Raw genomic sequence first — 18,000 nt, 5'->3', positions numbered from 1 at the left:
GTAAAGCCAATAAGGACAAAATGGTGTGCGGAAAAAAAACGCCGCTTTGCATTTTGCCTCATAATGTTGCTTGTACACAGCAACAAGATCAGGATGTTTTGTTCTGAGGTTCAGTGTGGTTTGGGGTTAATGTCAAGTTATCATATTGTGCTGTGTTGTGTGTTTGATTGTTCTCAGGGTTGTCTTGAAAAGTAGATTCTGATCTCAGTGAACGCTGTTAAAATTAAAGGTGCAGTCTTGAAGTATCTCTTAAAGTAAAACCATTCAAAAAGTATTGTAACATAATACAGTTATTAAAAGTAAATGTACTCATTGCGTGGCTAAACAACTCCTGTAATTGTTATGTTACTGCATTACTGTGAAATCAGCATTTTGATGTTACAGTTAGTGGAGTTGTAGCAAATTTTAACCACTTTAGGCACAGTCAGTTACTTTCATTTACGAAAATATGTTATGGTTTATATACTGATTTCATGTTTTGTGTGTGGATTCTGAAGCTCTCACTTGTGAGTATAATATGTGAAAAATATGAAATATTATAATGCATAATATTTCCCTGTGAAACAAGGTGGAGTAGAGACATAAAGTAGCATAACATTCAAGCAAGAGGTATAAAAGCACAAAATGAGTAAATGTACTTGTTACAATCCAGCACTGCTAACTGAATAGTTTAACAAATAAAAGTTTAACAAATAATTCTAACGGCATTTTAAAAGATATTAATTCTGTTTAATGGTGTTCAATTAACAACATTTACTGTTTCCTACAATTTACTGCCAGCAATGTTTTTTTATAAAATAAGTAACACATGTGTGTCTTGATTCCCGCGTGTCAACCCACAGAAGAGGGGAGTTTTGTGCCACTGTTGTGGTTAACGTACTCCGCATTCAATTCTTTCCCACATGACCACAAGTACTTTACAATGATGGTATTTCCACTTCTCTCTGGTGGTACATCACCTTCCGTCTGACAGAGTATTTAAACTTAACTGTCAGGGACAAACTTTATCAGATCAGTATCAGAAAACCGATTGTGGGTGGGATAGAAGCAAAGAATGGCAAAGCTCACTGCGTGTGTCTTCCTAATGTTGATGGTGCTGACGGAGCTGACTGAAAGCAGTAAGTACGATATCAGCGAGTATTTATTTTATATTTCACCAGTGTTATTGATTCAGAAGAACACGTGGTTGTTGCCTGTGTTTTATCTCGTCCTCGTCTTCTGTTGTTGCTGACATGTTTGTAATGTCGCTTTTTTAAAGGTCCCTTTTGCTGCACACAGTACCAAGAAACTCCACTCCCAGTGCAGGCGCTGAAATACTACAAAATCCAGAGGGACACAGATTATTGTAACATCAAGGCAGTAATGTAAGAAAATGAAATCAATACAACAGACAAAACTGTCAGCTCTGCTATTGTACTGAAGTATTAACTTCTCCCCTTGTCTTCGTACAGTTTCAGGACTAAGAGAAAGAGACTTGTCTGTGCCAATCCTGACCAAGAGTGGGTGCAAAAGGCCATGGAGTCTGTACCAGAGTAAGTTCATTACTCTGTTCAACCACACGCAACAGATATCAATGTTACGATATGATTACTGAACAATACAGTGTGGATTAATTCTTTTTTTTTTCTTTACAGAAAACATTGAGCTGCATGAAGATCAACTGAAGATATCAACTCAAACTCATAGTTTTTTTGTACTGTTTTTAATAAATAAAATATTTTTGCATAACTGTTAATGTACTTCTTTAAATATATTACTTTAGTGCTAATCAATCTTTTTTTTTCTAATAACTTGGCATTTCTCTGTCTATTTAATTCAATTCAGTTCAAGTCCATGTATTTATATAGTGTCAAATCACAACTAAAGTTTTCTCATGACTATCCAATTAGAGCAGGTCTTTACTAATCTGTTTAGTTTAGTCTACAGTAAAAGCCAGCATTCCCCCATGAGCAAGCACGAAGGGCAGAAACCTCGGAGCAGACCCTGGCTCTAGGTGAACGGCCATTTGCCTTGACCAAACAGGCGCAACAGCAACGATAGTAGAGTACTGGAAATATTAAAAAGACGAGTAGCTATAGTAGTATTAGTAGTAATGTGGAAATATGACTAAATGTTAATAATAGCAAGCCAACCACGATCCATGGGAACCTACAAGACGAGAAAGCAGAAAGACCTGGGGGAAGAAGCCATGTTACTGGGGGGAATTCAAATATTATTGCCATTAATGGGGAGAGGACAGAATTTGAGCAAATACACTCTGGCTTGCCGCTAAGCAAACGGTGCGCAGGCTCTGAGCATGCAGTGTGTAATTCACTGAACCAACAGCAGGTGGCGGGGTGTTCGGCAGCACAGGAAGGATTCACTTTATGAATGACCGACAGGATGTACAACCGGAAGAGACTGTGCGTATTTTTACACTCAACAAGATGCTTGGGTTTCATTTAATTGTTTGTCAGAACGAAATCTTTAATGCCTCTGGATAAAATCTCGTTGTGGTTGTGGTTATAGTTGATAAGATGAAGCGATACGGAGATGCTACATCTATGCTATACAAGCTAGTTGAAGCTAGCGGTTAGCCGCAGTGTCATAATGAAAACTGCGAGGGGAAAGATGCTTAATAGTGGAAAGAGGTAAGATACAGAAACATGAAAGGGAGCCACATAATTACCTACTCTGTTTTCAGCATTACATTTCGTCATGGAGATATATTAATACAGCTTGTCTTTGTGTTTCGATTATGTTACTTTTTTGTTAATAAACGGATAACCTAACCGTTAAAAAATAATCGTAGCTTTTCTCCTAAAGGACACCTTTGCTTAAGTTCCTTCAACGGTGTAAAATATGTATCATAACACTTAAATAAGTCAGTATTTGACGACTTGTGAGTGAGAAACATGAGGGAGAACTTTTATTGCTTGATTTGATCATAAATAACATGTAAAAACACAATACAAAGAAGAAAAGAGAAAAAATCTCTACGTAATAGCAGATAAATAAGTTTCCACTTTTCTTCATACATCCATTTCTGATTTTGCCTATGATCTTTACACAAAACTTTTATATAGTGTACTTATTGCTCCTGGGACCTGAGTCCTAATTTCATACCATAAACATGTGAATGTGAGCTGGTATGACAATAAAGTTCCTTGATTCCTTGATTCCTTGAAATACACACAGAACTATTTCTTTTTTAGGTGTGATAGCTACAAGTGTGAAAGGTACATGGAGGCATCAAGGATGATCACAGCTGGCTGAGATTCATCTGCCAGCAGGTACGATCAAGTTTGGAAAGAAGCAGGAACCATGAAAGAGGAGGGCAAGGCAGAGTGTGGAGGCGAGTTTCTGTTTGAGGACCCGGACTTCCCCGCTGAGGACACCTCCCTTTTCTACAACAGCTCCACGGCCATCGCTGGGCTGCAGGGGGACATCACCTGGCTACGCCCACAGGTCAGACCTAGTTCAGGTGTTGATGGGAAATACCAGAGTTAATTCCTGCTGTGTTTGTTTCGTCATGGATTAAAGATTTATATCTGGTGTCATTAAGTTCGTGTGAATTTTTGGCTTGCAACCAGTTTATTTGCATCACCTTCACGGGTTAATCTGTTCAGCTAAAGGAGGATTTCCCTCATCAGGTGGTTGATTTGATTATGAACTGTTCCAAATTTACCGGCCAGTATTTCACAATAAGCAAATGTATGTAACATCTTGCAAAGTGACAAGACGGTACTGTGAGAAACCCTGACCTTCTTCTGGTTCTCCAAAACCCAAATCCCAGGGTTATTGCAAGGCGTGTGTGAGTCGGCAAGTCTCATTCTTCTTTTATGTCTATTTCACTCCTCCAGGAGATCTGCCATTCACCTGCCCTCTTCCCTGACAACATCAGCCTGGGTCATGCCAAACAAGGTTTATTAGGGGATTGCTGGTTTCTCTGTGCCTGCACCTACTTGCTCAGTAACAAACATCTACTGAACAAGGTAGGGCAACAAATGGCTGCTGTGAATAAGCGAGTCATGAGCATATTAGCTACTCTGTGACCTACAATGCTGCACTGATTTAGTCTGTGACTCTCTGTAGGTGTTGCCTCCAGGCCAGCCTCAGTGGGGTGACAGCAGGTACAGGGGCTCCTTCCAGTTATGTTTTTGGCAGCAGGGACTCTGGACAGAAGTGACCATCGATGACCGCCTGCCCTGTATAAACTCCACTCTCTGCTTCTCACGCTGCCACTCCCCCACTGTCTTTTGGGTAGCCCTGCTGGAGAAGGCCTATGCAAAGTTAGTAAGCTGTAGGATCTCCCTTTCTTGTCTCTTAGTTTCACCAGCTTTAAAAATTGATCTAGGAGAGGTTTTCTTGGTGGTACTTTTGAAAATGTACATATAATTCCAGCAGCATATGTTAAGTGAAATTTGGAAATCCCATTTCCTGTCCCTTCTGTCGTCTCTAGACTTCATGGCTCATATGAGCGACTGTGGGCAGGGCAGGTGTCTGAGGCTCTGGTGGATTTGACCGGGGGCCTGGCAGAGCATTGGAGCTTGAGGGATGTTGGGTCAGAGGAGGAGCAGAGACCAGAACAGGACAGCGACCAGGTCAGGAGGAGAAGGCTGGACCTGAACTTTCTGTATCCATTGAAGGACAAATGTGCAATCAGCTGCTCCACCCACAGCAATCCTGGAGGTCAGGAACAAAGAGCTTTGTGCAGATAAAAGTCATTTTGATCCTGTATCACGTCTCCTGATGTCCTCTGCAAATGTTCTAGGTGCCAGTGAGCTAGGTCAGTACCATGCACTGACTGTCATGGAGAGCTTGGATGTCAAGACGCTGTCAGGTAGCAAAGTACTCCTGCTCAGGATCAGAAACCCCTGGGGAAGATGCTGCTGGGGAGGGGCGTGGATAGGGAGGTAGGCATGTGTGTCTCCTTATGAGTGCCAGAGTTAAAATTTGTCTGTGGTAGCTTTGTGTAACGTCAAAAAGAGTTTTGCTGAACCCAGATGTCTTTTGAAAGCACCTTGCAGATTGTTTTTTGCACAGTCCCACATGTCTATGGTTGTCCACAAGTCAGTAAGTGCAGGCAGGTCTCATCTTTTGGATTCAGGTCCATTCTGTACTCAATCACAATCTCTCTCTCTCCAGTGGTGTGGGTTGGAGTACCATCGACCCAAACTCTGCTTTGGACCTGCAATCCAGGGTGGCTGAGGGCGAGTTCTGGTTGGATGAGACTGAGTTCCTGTCCCAGTTTGATGATGTCACAGTGGGTTACCCCATCAGTGATGAGGGACACCTACAGAGCATCTATACTGGTACTTCTCCTTATTCTGCAAAAGAACGTTTGAAACGTACAATCACTAAGCATATAATCCATCACACCCTTTTAATCCTAACAACTTTCCTGTCTGACAGGAAATCTGCTGACACACAGCCATCAGCTGGCTGGCCGGTGGATAAAAGGACACTCAGCTGGTGGCAGCAGAAACAGCAGCAGCTACAGCAGCAACCCTAAATTTTGGCTCAAAATGTGTGAGAGAGGAGAGGTTCTGTTATCTCTGTTACAGCACAGAAAATGGAAAAACCCAGAGAAATACACACAAACGTCACTGGAGAACACGAAGCACCAGCACTACCAGGCTATAGCTCTACACATGTGGAAGGTTTGTGTTATCATCTGAGGGAGAGAAAATGTTTGTGTTTGTGTCTTTGCGTTGTGTTCCATGTGCTTTGTTCTGTCTCTAGGTGGAGAAGAAGCGTTTCAACCTAAGCCGGATGTTGAACAAACCTCCTTGCGCTTCTACTGACTGCCACGTGTATGACAGAGAGGTGGTCCTCCATAGACAGCTTGAGCCTGGATACTACTTGCTGATCCCCAGCACCTACCAGACAGGAGCTGAGGCCCGCTTTCTCATCAGGGTCTTTACTTCCTCTTCCTCATCCCTCAGGTAAGGACAAATTCGTGGGAGGAGAAATTAAACTCATCTATGTAAAAATGCTGTTAGAAACATGCAGCACATCCAGGTTAGGTTTTTTTTAATTATAAAATTTGAACTTCGAGGTCCTTACAGATGTACTGTACAAGTTCTGTACAAGTGCAAGTTGTGTTAGGTTGTTACATTCTATGGTGCATTAAACAGGATAAAAAAGAAAAAGGAATCATTTTTGCCTAAAATTGATTAATTCATCCTCTCACATTATTAAACTTAGATACACAAATTAACTGAATGTGATGTAAACAGATTATGTTTAACACATTTTTCTGAGATATCAATGTGTGTGTTCTTCCGAAATAAAACAAAAACATGAAAATTGTGCATTGATTTGAGATTCATGAATTTATGCACATACTCTTTTTTTATTTCTGTGATTTCTTATAAAAATGAATGACAGTAAATAAATAGTGACATCTGTTGGTCAATTTTAAAAACACCATTTAAAGATAAACTAATAAAATAAAGCTTTTCATGATTTTGCACTGTTCCAACTGTTACCACACTCATTGTTCACATTGGACTTTGGATGTATTTCCCTGCCTCCATGGTACACCATGTAAAGTTCTGTGACCATAAAACAGAAAAAAACTGAATTATTCATTCATTCCTCCTCAGTGCCGTGAAAAACCCAGCACCTTCACTGCCATTGACAACAGATGGAGAATGGGAAACCAGTTACTTCCAGGGCTCATGGCTGGAGGGAAAAACGGCCGGTGGAAGCAGGAACTTCCAGTCTCACTGGCAGAACCCATACTTCCCTTTTACAGTGTGTGATGAGTCAGCAGTGACGTCAGGAGTTAATGTCAGGATCACCCTGCACCAGAGCCGCCCTGACACTGATCTACACCCTATCGGCTTCCACATTTATAAGGTCAAACATGAAATTGGGGGGTAAAAAACAAGCACTCCTGTTTTTACATGATTTGTTTGTAGGAGATTGTTGACATTAATCAGCCTCCACCCTCTGAAAAGGGCGGAGTGTTGGCTGAACAACTATCTTGTGCTTGTCCCAACACAATCAAAACAAACATTCAAAATCATTACATACAATGAAATAACAATAAACATAAGAGAAATCTTACATATATGCTTTTGTCACAATGATACAATCAGGAAGTAATATAATGAATGACTTCCCTTGTAGTGGATGTCTAAAACCGCAACTTCATACAGAAGCACATATCTTAGACAGTTGGCACAAACTTAACATTCTTGATATTTAGCATGATAAATTAGCTAATGATTGTTATTCTACAGTATCTGAGCATTTTATGTTCACTATACATTTGTAGTCTCTAGAAGGACGATCCGAGCAGATGTTATCCAGGGATGAGGATCCTGTGGCCAGCTGTGTCCCTCACTGCTACACCCAGGATGTCAGTATGGCCTGCTGTCTTTCTCCTGGAGCTTACACCATAGTGCCGTCCACTTACCAGCCTGACTGCTCGGCAAACTTCACTCTCAGCCTTGCTCGCAGAATACACAGGTCTCTGTTCCTTTGCCCTTAATCTTCTAATCACATGATTACTTATCTAATAGCAAGAGCTTCAGGTATCATTATTGTATCTTTGTCAGAAATAATGATGCATGTCTCTTTTAGGAAAGTGGTGAAAAGCCAGGAGAGGCTTGGGCGAGCCATTCGGGAGGTCAGTTCACTGGAAAAGTTGACAAAGTTTTATTTCGTCATTGTCATGGGGCCTTCCTCATGGTCATGTGCAGAACAAAACATACCCTTATATTCTCCATGATACAATTTCACTTCAAAATAAAGGAACACAACCAAGTAAAACATTAACATAAAAACCATACCAACTAATACATTTTAAACCCACATAAGAGTATAACTCCAACAAAAATGTATGTAGTGTGAGCAGTTGATCTACACAAAATTATTTTCCAATAATTGAAATAATCACTAATAGTCATAACTCCATTTATCAAACACATGTACGAGCCATAAGTGTTTTTAACTCCTCAAATTTGATGGTTACCTTTATTTCTGTTTTATATCATTGTGAAATGAATGTCTTTTGGTTTGTACTACTGGTCGACAAATCCTTTCTTGAGGGCATTTTAGTGCAAAAACTTACTTCATATCTGCCCTTAAATCCTTTTGTTTTAAGTCTGTGATCATGGTCAGAAGATGGCAGCACTGAATAATCGCTTTATCTTGCTTTTATGTCTTTCTTGGTGGCAGATCTCTCACATCTCTGTGATGCAAAGCTAGTTCTCTGGGACTATTGCTGCTCCGCTGACGTCGCCTCACCTCCCTGTGCCTCTTGGCCCATGATGAAAGAACCGTTTCTCCCATCAGCCCTCACCATGGAGGCTGTATGTGTGTGCATGTATGTGTACCACCAGTGGCTGAGAAGGCAGGCAGGCAGATTTAGTGGGAATGTGTGTGTCGGGAATCCCAGAAACCCTTTTATCCTGAACTGCTGAAGCTCGGGGCTGTTGGGCAGCCACACACTCATCGGCGATTAGGACATCAGAGGTTGTCGGTGGGCTGGGCTGCTAATGAAGTATGACGGGACTGGCTGGTGTAAACAAACAGCCGCCATTGAAGAAGGCCGCCGCTGCTCTTGCTCATTCACTCACTGGTGTGCCTGCCGGCTTTGAACAAAGGGTCCTCTCATGAAGGTCCTCACAGAGGCACAGGGGGCAAGGGGCGAGGGGATGGTCTACGACAGCAGAGCCAACCAAACCGCACCACACCATACCGTGCTATACCATCCCAAAGTTTCTTCCCATCCCTGGCCAACAGACACTCTTCCTTACCTAGATTGTGTTGTTTGTTTCTAGACACAGACATGAGTCTTTCGTCAGTCCCTCGATCCCAAACCTGCTCACCATCCAGACCAACGGTAAAGTCAGGCCTGGCCTAAAGAAGTACTTCCTGACTCCATCCTCTCTGCCCCAGCTCCCCTTTAGTCCCTCCAGACTCGGTCCACAGCTCAGCTTGGACCTGAACTCAGCCACGGTTTGAAGTTGCCGCGAGGACAGATGACAAGCGGATGGATGGAAGGGATGAAACAAGGGCTGCGGCACATCAGAAGAGGCCGGTTCATATGAAGAAGTTGCCAGTCCTTTCTGTGTTGAGGCTGTGTGTGTGTGTGTGTGTGGTGGTGTGTGTCTGCCTGCTCACAACCATATCTGTGTGTGAAAATCACAGGGTTTCTGATTATTAATCTGAGCCAGTGCTAACAGAGACTTTTATAAGCTATGATTAACTGATTGGTACTGTTCTGTGTATTTATGTTTGAGAGACAATTGTAAGAGATGCCTTGAATAAAATGTGCAAACATAACTTCCATATTTTGAGGTGTTTTTTTTTTCTTTCTGTGCGTCATCCACGTTTTACTCCAGTGAATGTAAATGAATCAATGTGGTGCAAAACTGAAGAAAGCCATTGTGTCACCCTTGAGCGCTCCACGTTCATCACCACGACCACCGCACGCCGTGCGCGTACACATGTGCGCGCCGCCGTTCCTGCGGAATTCAGGAGGCTGTGATCGGACTCCGAAAGGCTCCCATCTAGAAAATAATGAACAACAAATTTGACGCGTGAGTAATCCAAAGTTTCTGTGGGATATCTGCCGAAGAGTGGGTTCCCCGTCGTGGCTGCGAATTTACCGGGGATGGGGGTGGGGGTAACGTTAATGAAAGCTGTGGTGTGTGAAAAGAGAGGTGTGTCAGCTTTATTGCATGGCTCTGCATGCTCTGTTTATGCTTATAAACTCCATATGAGAGCGAGGTCAACGCACAGAGATGTATTTACAACGAACGGAAGTATCAACAGAGAATTCAGTAGTGTTTTATAAAGGCGAAGGTGCTGTGTTGCTAGCTGTAGCTTAGCTTTGCGGAAGGCGGACAGGCCCCGAATCCTCGGTGTGGCAGTTGTTGAGAGGCGGAAGAAGGCGCGCAAGTTCTCGCCTTGATCTGGCCTCTCACAACCCTACTAACTGACGCCGAGATAGCTAACAGTGTGTTGTAGGCTATTCGCGGTCAGAGTAGTTGAAGTGGACGTACGGCCGTGTCTATCATTAACAGTCGACATCCTAGCAGCTGGCAAGGGAAAGTTGGCAGTGTTTTTGAGCCAAAACATATGCTGCAGCTATGCAGTAAATCGTATCTTCATGACAGACCTAATGCTCAGTTTTTGTCGAAATTGTTTCTGTTTTTCTCGTTTATATCGAGGGCGGCACTCAAAATATTACAAATACCAAACGTAGCAGTACAGTTCAGCAGCACAACAAATTACAGCTTCCTTAATAACCACAAAGTTCAACGCTCAACACGTTAGCTCCGTGTGCCTAATTGTCATTCCTTAGCTGGAATGTAGTCCACTCAAACATGTTTTGTTTTGCTGCTCATGTTTCCATCAAATCCAGTCTGAAAGATGATGACAGTGGAGACCACGACCAGGACCAAGGCACACAGAAAGACAGTGAGAAGGAAAAAACTGAAGACGAGGACAAGGAACAGAATATCTCCAAGAAGAAGGTGAGCCGACTAAGAGCGACTCGTGTTGGTTTTCAGCACCTTTAACTGAAGGGTGAAGTCATTTTTTTGTTCTTTGCAGATGGTGGTGCCAGGTGCAGGAGAGCACCCTCTTCAATACAACTACACCTTCTGGTACTCCAGACGCACCCCGGGTAGACCAGCCAGTACTCAGAGCTACGAACAGAACATTAAGCAGATTGGCAGCTTCGCCTCGGTATGTTGATTCTCGTGACCTCTTCAGAGAGGAAATACGCTAGATAGCACCTTATCTCTTAGACACAAGTCCAATCTAGGAATACAAATACATGTTGACTCCCACAGTTGCTGATTTCTTCTCCTTCCCAAGGTGGAGCAGTTCTGGCGTTTCTATAGTCACATGATCCGGCCAGGTGACCTGACGGGCCATAGCGACTTCCACCTCTTCAAGGAGGGTATAAAACCAATGTGGGAGGTGGGTTCTCATTTTATAATTTGCTAAATCTATATTTTATATTGAAAGGTCATTCTGAAACTGTGCCTGTGTTTTGTTCAGGATGATGCCAATAAAATGGGTGGAAAGTGGATTATCCGTCTGAGAAAAGGCCTGGCGTCTCGGTGCTGGGAGAACCTGATCCTGGCCATGCTCGGGGAGCAGTTCATGGTGGGAGAGGAGATCTGCGGGGCTGTGGTGTCAGTACGCTTCCAGGTAAAAGGCCACAGAAACAGACAAGTACCAGTTTCACCTGTTCACGCACTGCCTACTTCAGTGTACTCAGCCATGGCTTCTCTGCTTATCCAGGAGGACATCATCTCCATCTGGAACAAAACCGCTAGCGACCAGGCGACCACAGCCCGCATCAGAGACACCCTGCGCAGAGTCCTCAACCTGCCTCCCAACACCATCATGGAGTACAAGACTCACACAGACAGCATTAAGTATGTATGTCTCTTCGTTTTATTATTTTTTCTTCAGTCCCCCTCTCTCTTCCCTGTCTATCTCTTTATCTTTCATATAAATGTATCCATGCTCACAAACGTCTTTAGTTAGTAGTATTTGTCAAGCAGCAATTCCAAATATTTGCTAGATGCAGCTTCTCTGGGTTTCAGACTATTATTAGTTGAATAACTTCAATATTGACTGCTGGGAAGTTATGATTTTTCACATTTTTCTAGTTTTCTGACATTTCATAGAAACATTAAGGTTAAAAACAAGAAATGTCCTAAACAATAATGAAAAAAGTTGTTAGTTACCGTGCTGCTTTGGAGGATTGCACAATTTTTTTTTCTTTGTTAGTTATGATTTACTAATTAAATGCTGTGATTACAACTTTCAAAGCTATAAAGAAACTGCAAAAATATTTTTTTATACTATTTGATCATTTGTTGATGTGTATTTTAAAAGAGACGGACCATAAAATGCAGCCTCGTGTTAACGTGTTTCATGTGCTTTTGCCGTAAAATGATGCATTTGGGATTTTCCCGTTGAAAATCCCACAAAAATATCAAAGGAGTGTGTGGCGTTGTTTTTTTTTTTTTTTTTTTTTTTTTTTACTTTGAATAGTGAAGTGCTGTATCCACTTTTTGTTTGCAGAGCCTGGGAAGACTTCCATGGTCTGGTGAATGCTAGCGGTGGACGTTAGCCCCTCACACAGAGAACTTCTGCAAGGGTAACAACTGTTGCTACATTCGTCAGCGGTGATTCACTAATACACTTTGTCTTATGATAATGTTGTTGGTCTCTGTTTGTAGTGTTGTGCAGGTGTGTGTTTATGTGATGGTGGATGGCGAGTCCAGAAAAGGATACGTTTACATGGATTGGCACTGTATAGTATGAAGACAGGAACAGAGGCAAGAAGACCATTCCTTCTTAGTATCAAAATGAAAATGAACAGAAGAGCCTGTCAACAGAACGCTGAACCAAGCCGAAGAGAGAAAAATGCGTTATTTTCAATCGACCAGAGAAAAACAAAGCCTCCATTTTTTTTTTCCTTTTTAATGCAAGTTGTAACATCCGTTAGCTTGCCACCAGAGGGAGGTTATGTGACTGGTATTTGCTGATCAGTTCATTGGGTGTCAACAAAGTGTACTTGACAAAATACAACAAAACCAATCTTATAGTATTAGATCTGATTTTATTGCCTAACATAACATCACACTTAATGCTGTTTGTGTTGATCTGTTTTATTGGGACTCAAACAGGGTTGCAGGTAGATGTTATTTTATTACAGTGCTGTATTTTAACTACATTGCCTCTGGTCATTTCGAACTAGAATAATTACTATTGTGTATGATATATTTGTACATACAGTCCATTTCAAAGATCACTTAACTGAATCGACAATGATTCTCCATCTTTGATCTGGAATTTGAATCCCAAAGGATGAGGACCATCCTGTGCTGGGCAGAAGGTTGTATAACCGGCATCTTAAGAATGGACTGCCAAGCTGCCTAAATCACTGTGCCTGGCCTCGAGCCCGACCCAAACCAGTTTTCCCTTCTGTTTTGTTTTTACCCCACCTTTAAAGAATCCAAGGGATGGGTTTTGCTTTAATGTCCTCAACAGATGTGCATAGGAGTTCTGAAATACTGATCTTCACTCAGTCAAAGAAATGACACTGGGCCCAAGGTCAGGGTCTGTTACAATTTTTCTTAATTCTTTGGAAGGGGTATATTTTGTTTGGAAAAAAAAAAGCATCTATAGTTTGTTGAAAAACTGTTATGCTGCCCATGTTTGGTGGTGTGATGATGAGTGTTTATCAAAAGTGAAGAAATTCTGCTGGATTCACACCTGATGGATTATAGCAATAAATGTCAAATATGCATCTGCTGCTAAAGCTGGTTCACTGTCATTTTCTTTCATGAATGTATGCTGCAACTATGCTGTTTTACAAACACAATTCAATGTTGCAGTCTCTGGTTCCACCAACCAACTTGGCTCATTGATCCTGTGCATCAGTCAGCTCATTTCAAAGAACATGTGATTCTGGAGAGAAAACAGTGAAATCAGGTTGAGTTCATCAGTGAGGGAACTTAATTAGATAAACAATTTTTTCATAGCAATCATTTTTATGTGTCATAGTAGAAAGAGAACAGGTGTTGCTATTAATATTAAAAGACTATGGTGGTATTAAGTTCCAGTAAGAGTTTCTAAAATAAATTCAGATGCTTACCAACAAGAAGGTGGCTGCCAGCAGCAGCAGTTTAGTGTGTGACTCCATACTCAGTGGCACTGGAAGAGTGAAGATTTAGAAGAGGCACAGTTATGCATTTGAAATGGGAACAGTATACAAGGTAGAGGGTACCTCAAAGGTAGACACTGGTGAAATTAAAAATACTTCATGACTCTAGTTCCCAAACTATGTGGTGTACATGATTAATTTACAGCTGATTGCTGCATTGCATTGTAGTAATGCCATTAGTAACACCTGTTTTGATCCTGCTATGACAAGTCCAAATGTGTACTGTTAAAAAAGCACGGCAATCGAGAGAAAAATGTGATGTGTATCATATACAGGTTATGCCCTTAATAATATTACCTTAATCAAATTCAACTTGGCTTTATTTTGTCCTCACAAGGGATGTGTGACAGAAGTTTGGGAACCACTTAATGAGGAATAAACAAAAAAAAAAAAAAACAACTCACCCTCCAACCCAAAATATTCATGGTCCATGTTGTGTTCTTCATTGAAGCCAGGCCACTTCTTCCATATTGTGCCCATTTTTTCCCCAGTGTTGGAGACAATCTGGTGCATATTAAAAGCAAAACACACTAAGTGAAATAGACTTTGAGAACTGTTTTTTGAGGTTATTTAAATATCACTACCTGGAACTGTTGGTTGGAGAAACAGCGGCATGGACAGCAGGAGCCTTGGATTCTGATGCTAGATGCTCCATCTGCATCACACACTTCCAAGAGAGGGGTGAACATGCTCCACCTGAAAACATAGTCAGCCAATTTCTGCTATTTTTTGCACATTTTCTTACATAATCATACAATAAACAACACTGGCCAGTACTTCACACGCTGGTGCAGCCCAGCCTTGATGCTTGGTTGATCGCATTTTCAGCTGTCATGATTCTGCAGCACCGAAATCACTGTTTGCTTGGTGTTTGAGGAGTTCAAATTGGGGCATGCTTTATTTAGGCCCCACTGAGAGAATATTTATACCAAGTTGATCTCTGGTCACTGAAATGTCTGCCAGGTCCATCTTAATTGGACACAACGTCATCAACGTTGATGCTTGTGGAAAACTCTAAATTTGACACACAAATGCACAGGCACTCCAGCAAACACTGGAGTCAGATTTAGGCCAGATGAAGAAGGAAGTATTTCAGGAGATATGGGTTTTACCATTCCTCCCACTAGCCAACATTCCCATTAGGAAAGATGTCGCATTCCTTCCCTCTCAGCCCAGGCGTGTTTCTGTTCTGACAGCTGTTTTGTGTATTAACTCTCCCAGGTTTAAACTACGCCCTCACTGGGTGGAACAGAAAAGGCTCTCACTGCTATTTACAGACAGGGCTAGGCATCTAGTGGCTCAGGGTCGCCAGAGGCAGGCAGTGACATGGAAAAAAGACTCACGTGACAAGATGCTCATTTTGAGAATGTAGGGTATTAAGATTGCTGGGACAGGATTCTGATAGTGAGGGGGTTGAAGGGTTGATGGGTTCTTTCACTCAATGCCAAGAAGCATGAAAAGTGATCTTTTAAATTTTAACAGCAACACCTGTCAGACAGAACATGCTATCATCATGCTTTTTACCCAACTAATAACTAACTAAATAAAGACTGAAAATATGAGCAATATACCCCTCTGTGATGTAGTGGAGCAGAAATATGACAGAGCATAAAAAATAATATTTTATCAAGTACAACAAACACCATATTGTTATTATTTGAGTAAATGTACTTTCCATTGTATAAGTTAGACAAGGCCAACAGAAACAGATTACGATTGACCCACCTCTGACATACGGTGCCAATGAGATGTTTTTGAGGTGTGTAGGCCCTCATCTCCATCAGGCAGCAGCCGAAGCAGCAGGCATCCACCCTTAGGGGCCTTTCAAAATAAAAGACCTGGCGGTCCTGACTGTCGTAGCCCAGCAAAGTACAGGCCCGAGCTGGACCGCAACACTGGAGACACACACAGGAGGTCTCTGACAGGAGGGAGAGATCAAGGAGAGGCTGAGAATATATTGAAACACACCATCATGGGGCAGTCGTGGATCAGCGGTTAGGGTGTCGGACCCGTAACCGGTGGATCGCTGGTTCGATTCCCCGTCCCGGTGTCCATGGCTGAGGTACCCTTGAGCAAGGTACCTAACCCCCACTGCTCCCCGGGCGCTGCACGCGGTCGCCCACTGCCCCGGGTTTGCTGTGTGTGTGTGCACGTCACTTGGGTGGGTTAAATGCAGAGAACAAATTTCGTTGGAGTGAGTTCCCTCCAATGACAAAATATGTCACTTTAACTTTAACTTTAACTTTATCATTCAGTCTCTTCTCGTATGAGATGCAGATGGGAATAAGACACATGAAAGTGAAACAGGGATCAGTACCTTCCACAACCACAATTAACTGCAACCTACTGCCTCCTGTGGTGATGCTGTAGATCCTCCTGGGAACACACTGTGGACCTACAATGACACTTCATTCTTTTAAAACAGACAAATCTCTGAACTGCAAGTATGCCCAGTTACACACAGAAACTCCTACTCACCTTGCAGCTCTGGCCGGGCGGTGATATGTATATGACTGACTGTTTCCAGTGCAGACATGAAGTGTGATCCCGCCGCACTTCCAGGTAACTGGTCTTCCACCCCCAGCGTGTTCGCTTTTCCTGGTAGCTGCATTTTCTCCGTCTTTGTCCCAGGAGATTCCCACTCAGGAGGTGTTTGTTGTGGTTTGGGTCCAGGCGAGTGAATGTGGCATTGACACGAAGGCTCCTGGCGGTTCTTGAAAGCACTGAAGATCATCTGTATGTGCTGCTCTCGCTCCAGCCGATCAAAGGGAAGAGGCTGATTGGTCACAGCTGACATGGTGTGAAACTGAAAATATATGTGACTGAGAAATTATTTGACAATGACAAACAGTTATAGGTTATACCGCCTGATGGGCATGTATGAGGCCTGGGCCAATAGAAAATGTAACTAACAGTGTTTAAATTGTCCTAATGGAGACTAATCACTTCCAGTCCAGCCATTGTGTGTTACCGTATTCCCTAAATATTACATTTATGGATTAAATTAGAAAATTCTGTGTATAAGTAAAATATTCTTACTTGCTATGACATCAGCCAAGTGTAAATGTATTTTACTTCAAAGGAAGTTTGACCTTTTGTGGTGTGCATAGCAAGATGGAAATATTCTGCAGAATTTGGAGTCATCTGATGCAAAATATCACTGCAAAGGATGTAAGTCAGTCCAAAGAGGCAAACTACACAATTTATAAGCTTGAACATTCATTAGTGTGCTTTTGAATTATAGTTCATTCACAAAGTTCTTACTCCAATTAAAGTATGGGAGAAAATGTGAAAAAATATGAGAAAATTTAGAAAAATAAGCAGAATTTTGTTTTGAAAAGTAAAATTTGGAAATCCTCTTGTGGGGGTCCAAACACTCAGGTTGGGAATCAGTGCACTAGACTAAATAATAATTAGACATACTCTGTTTAGTTCAAAACTATGAATAGCTTCCCTTAGAATACAGGTTGAATGGAACCATTTTTGACAAAATGAAGACTTACAAAATTTGAAAAGAGTTGACTTTTGATTTCACAGTGGGGAGGTGCAGAATAACATTTCCCCTCAAGGTTCTCTACAACAGGCCAGCAAATTCAGACACCTCGTTGGTAGATATAAACAGCCTTGTGTTATAATGAAGTGCTTTCATCACAGCGAAGGCCTCCTTTTTATTCACATCACGCACACACTCAACTTGCACAGTCTGGTCCCACTCTGGCAGCTGCACTGTACGTTCCCTCTCAACAAAAATAATCTCAGCATCATAATGAAGCTCTAATTGAAATCCTCCATAGGGACAGTGAATTACAGAGTGTAAAGACAGCAGATAGAGCATTAAAAGTCTCTCACTCACCATGTGGGGTGGACCTCCAGGTGCTTACAGTCTCTGATGATCTTCACTGTGAGAAAGAAGAGACCAGGCAAACATCCAGGAGTTGTCATGATCACAAGGGGTGAAGCACAACCCCCTTACCATCTCTGTGTGTTTGTGTGAATATTCACGTAGTAATGTTTGGTTTTGTGTGTGTGTGTGTGTCTGGAGAGCTCACTCTCACTCCTGTTCCCCAGCTCTGTCTCACCCCCTGACTCTGTTTCCATCCCAACCAACCGGATCTGCCTTTTGTTGCCTCAGAAAGGCATCACTCAGCCATGTAATTGAAATCCTGCTTCCAGAGGTGGGGGGCTGTGCAGTGGGTCTGTGTTTTGAATCGGGTGTTAACCTCGGGGGTGTCATTGCTCTGTATGTGTCTTGAAAAAGGTGTCAAACACAGGAGCATTAAAAGATTTGACAGCGTTTGGTCACA

The 18,000-nt window shown here is 42.2% G+C and overlaps 4 protein-coding genes across 8 annotated transcripts; 3 read left to right on the top strand and 1 right to left on the bottom strand.

Moving 5' to 3' along the window:
- The first annotated feature begins 957 nt into the window (after nucleotides 1-957).
- ccl20a.4 (chemokine (C-C motif) ligand 20a, duplicate 4) lies at nucleotides 958-1,725 on the top strand. Its single transcript, XM_046408171.1, has 4 exons — nucleotides 958-1,118; nucleotides 1,259-1,364; nucleotides 1,452-1,532; nucleotides 1,635-1,725. The coding sequence occupies exons 1-4, from the start codon at nucleotides 1,055-1,057 to the stop codon at nucleotides 1,642-1,644; spliced, it is 261 nt and encodes an 86-aa protein (XP_046264127.1). The 5' UTR covers nucleotides 958-1,054; the 3' UTR covers nucleotides 1,645-1,725.
- A 541-nt stretch (nucleotides 1,726-2,266) lies between these two features.
- capn10 (calpain 10) lies at nucleotides 2,267-9,282 on the top strand. 4 transcript variants are annotated; one of them, XM_046408165.1, is made up of 14 exons: nucleotides 2,283-2,402; nucleotides 2,509-2,630; nucleotides 3,195-3,447; nucleotides 3,843-3,974; nucleotides 4,075-4,271; nucleotides 4,442-4,671; nucleotides 4,754-4,895; nucleotides 5,128-5,294; nucleotides 5,395-5,642; nucleotides 5,725-5,927; nucleotides 6,591-6,846; nucleotides 7,268-7,461; nucleotides 7,576-7,621; nucleotides 8,173-9,282. In XM_046408165.1, exons 3-14 carry the CDS (start codon nucleotides 3,304-3,306, stop codon nucleotides 8,200-8,202), a joined length of 1,989 nt encoding a protein of 662 aa, XP_046264121.1. In that variant the 5' UTR covers nucleotides 2,283-2,402; nucleotides 2,509-2,630; nucleotides 3,195-3,303; the 3' UTR covers nucleotides 8,203-9,282. The 4 variants fall into 4 exon arrangements, with proteins under 4 accessions (XP_046264119.1, XP_046264121.1, XP_046264122.1 ...); XM_046408163.1 differs by lacking the exon at nucleotides 2,509-2,630 and having other exon boundaries at nucleotides 2,267-2,402; XM_046408166.1 differs by having other exon boundaries at nucleotides 2,318-2,630; nucleotides 6,591-6,741.
- Nucleotides 9,283-9,381: 99 nt separating this feature from the next.
- Nucleotides 9,382-13,291, top strand: eif4e2 (eukaryotic translation initiation factor 4E family member 2). Of its 2 annotated transcripts, none has more exons than XM_046408169.1 (8): nucleotides 9,382-9,539; nucleotides 10,367-10,478; nucleotides 10,558-10,692; nucleotides 10,825-10,929; nucleotides 11,011-11,163; nucleotides 11,257-11,393; nucleotides 12,049-12,124; nucleotides 12,207-13,291. In XM_046408169.1, the coding sequence occupies exons 1-7, from the start codon at nucleotides 9,520-9,522 to the stop codon at nucleotides 12,095-12,097; spliced, it is 711 nt and encodes a 236-aa protein (XP_046264125.1). In that variant the 5' UTR covers nucleotides 9,382-9,519; the 3' UTR covers nucleotides 12,098-12,124; nucleotides 12,207-13,291. The 2 variants fall into 2 exon arrangements, with proteins under 2 accessions (XP_046264125.1, XP_046264126.1); XM_046408170.1 differs by having other exon boundaries at nucleotides 11,257-11,397.
- Nucleotides 13,107-17,997, bottom strand: LOC124069240 (phospholipid scramblase family member 5). Its single transcript, XM_046408172.1, has 9 exons — nucleotides 17,746-17,997; nucleotides 17,550-17,595; nucleotides 16,175-16,502; nucleotides 16,014-16,091; nucleotides 15,422-15,614; nucleotides 14,281-14,392; nucleotides 14,101-14,200; nucleotides 13,628-13,686; nucleotides 13,107-13,440 (listed from the first exon to the last, which is right to left on the bottom strand). The coding sequence occupies exons 2-9, from the start codon at nucleotides 17,550-17,552 to the stop codon at nucleotides 13,414-13,416; spliced, it is 900 nt and encodes a 299-aa protein (XP_046264128.1). The 5' UTR covers nucleotides 17,553-17,595; nucleotides 17,746-17,997; the 3' UTR covers nucleotides 13,107-13,413.
- Nucleotides 17,998-18,000: the final 3 nt, after the last annotated feature.

Source organism: Scatophagus argus, chromosome 13 (genome assembly GCF_020382885.2).
Source record: "Scatophagus argus isolate fScaArg1 chromosome 13, fScaArg1.pri, whole genome shotgun sequence".
NCBI lineage: Eukaryota > Metazoa > Chordata > Actinopteri > Scatophagidae > Scatophagus > Scatophagus argus.
Note: the sequence above shows the minus strand (reverse complement) of the source record. Positions and strands in the feature narration are given on the sequence as shown.

Excerpts from the sequence above, each read along its gene's own strand:
- ccl20a.4 (XM_046408171.1), top strand. The coding sequence starts at position 1,055 with ATGGCAAAGCTCACTGCGTGTGTCTTCCTAATGTTGATGGTGCTGACG. Across the intron at positions 1,119-1,258 it reads GACGGAGCTGACTGAAAGCA|GTCCCTTTTGCTGCACACAG; the intron begins GTAAGTACGATA and ends GCTTTTTTAAAG. Across the intron at positions 1,365-1,451 it reads TGTAACATCAAGGCAGTAAT|TTTCAGGACTAAGAGAAAGA; the intron begins GTAAGAAAATGA and ends GTCTTCGTACAG.
- capn10 (XM_046408163.1), top strand. The coding sequence starts at position 3,304 with ATGAAAGAGGAGGGCAAGGCAGAGTGTGGAGGCGAGTTTCTGTTTGAG. Across the intron at positions 3,448-3,842 it reads TCACCTGGCTACGCCCACAG|GAGATCTGCCATTCACCTGC; the intron begins GTCAGACCTAGT and ends TCACTCCTCCAG. Across the intron at positions 4,896-5,127 it reads GGAGGGGCGTGGATAGGGAG|TGGTGTGGGTTGGAGTACCA; the intron begins GTAGGCATGTGT and ends CTCTCTCTCCAG.
- LOC124069240 (XM_046408172.1), bottom strand. Across the intron at positions 16,092-16,174 it reads CGCCCGGCCAGAGCTGCAAG|GTCCACAGTGTGTTCCCAGG; the intron begins GTGAGTAGGAGT and ends GTGTCATTGTAG. Across the intron at positions 14,393-15,421 it reads ATTGGCACCGTATGTCAGAG|GTGGAGCATGTTCACCCCTC; the intron begins GTGGGTCAATCG and ends CTATGTTTTCAG.
- eif4e2 (XM_046408169.1), top strand. The coding sequence starts at position 9,520 with ATGAACAACAAATTTGACGC. Across the intron at positions 10,930-11,010 it reads GTATAAAACCAATGTGGGAG|GATGATGCCAATAAAATGGG; the intron begins GTGGGTTCTCAT and ends TGTTTTGTTCAG. Across the intron at positions 11,164-11,256 it reads TGGTGTCAGTACGCTTCCAG|GAGGACATCATCTCCATCTG; the intron begins GTAAAAGGCCAC and ends CTGCTTATCCAG.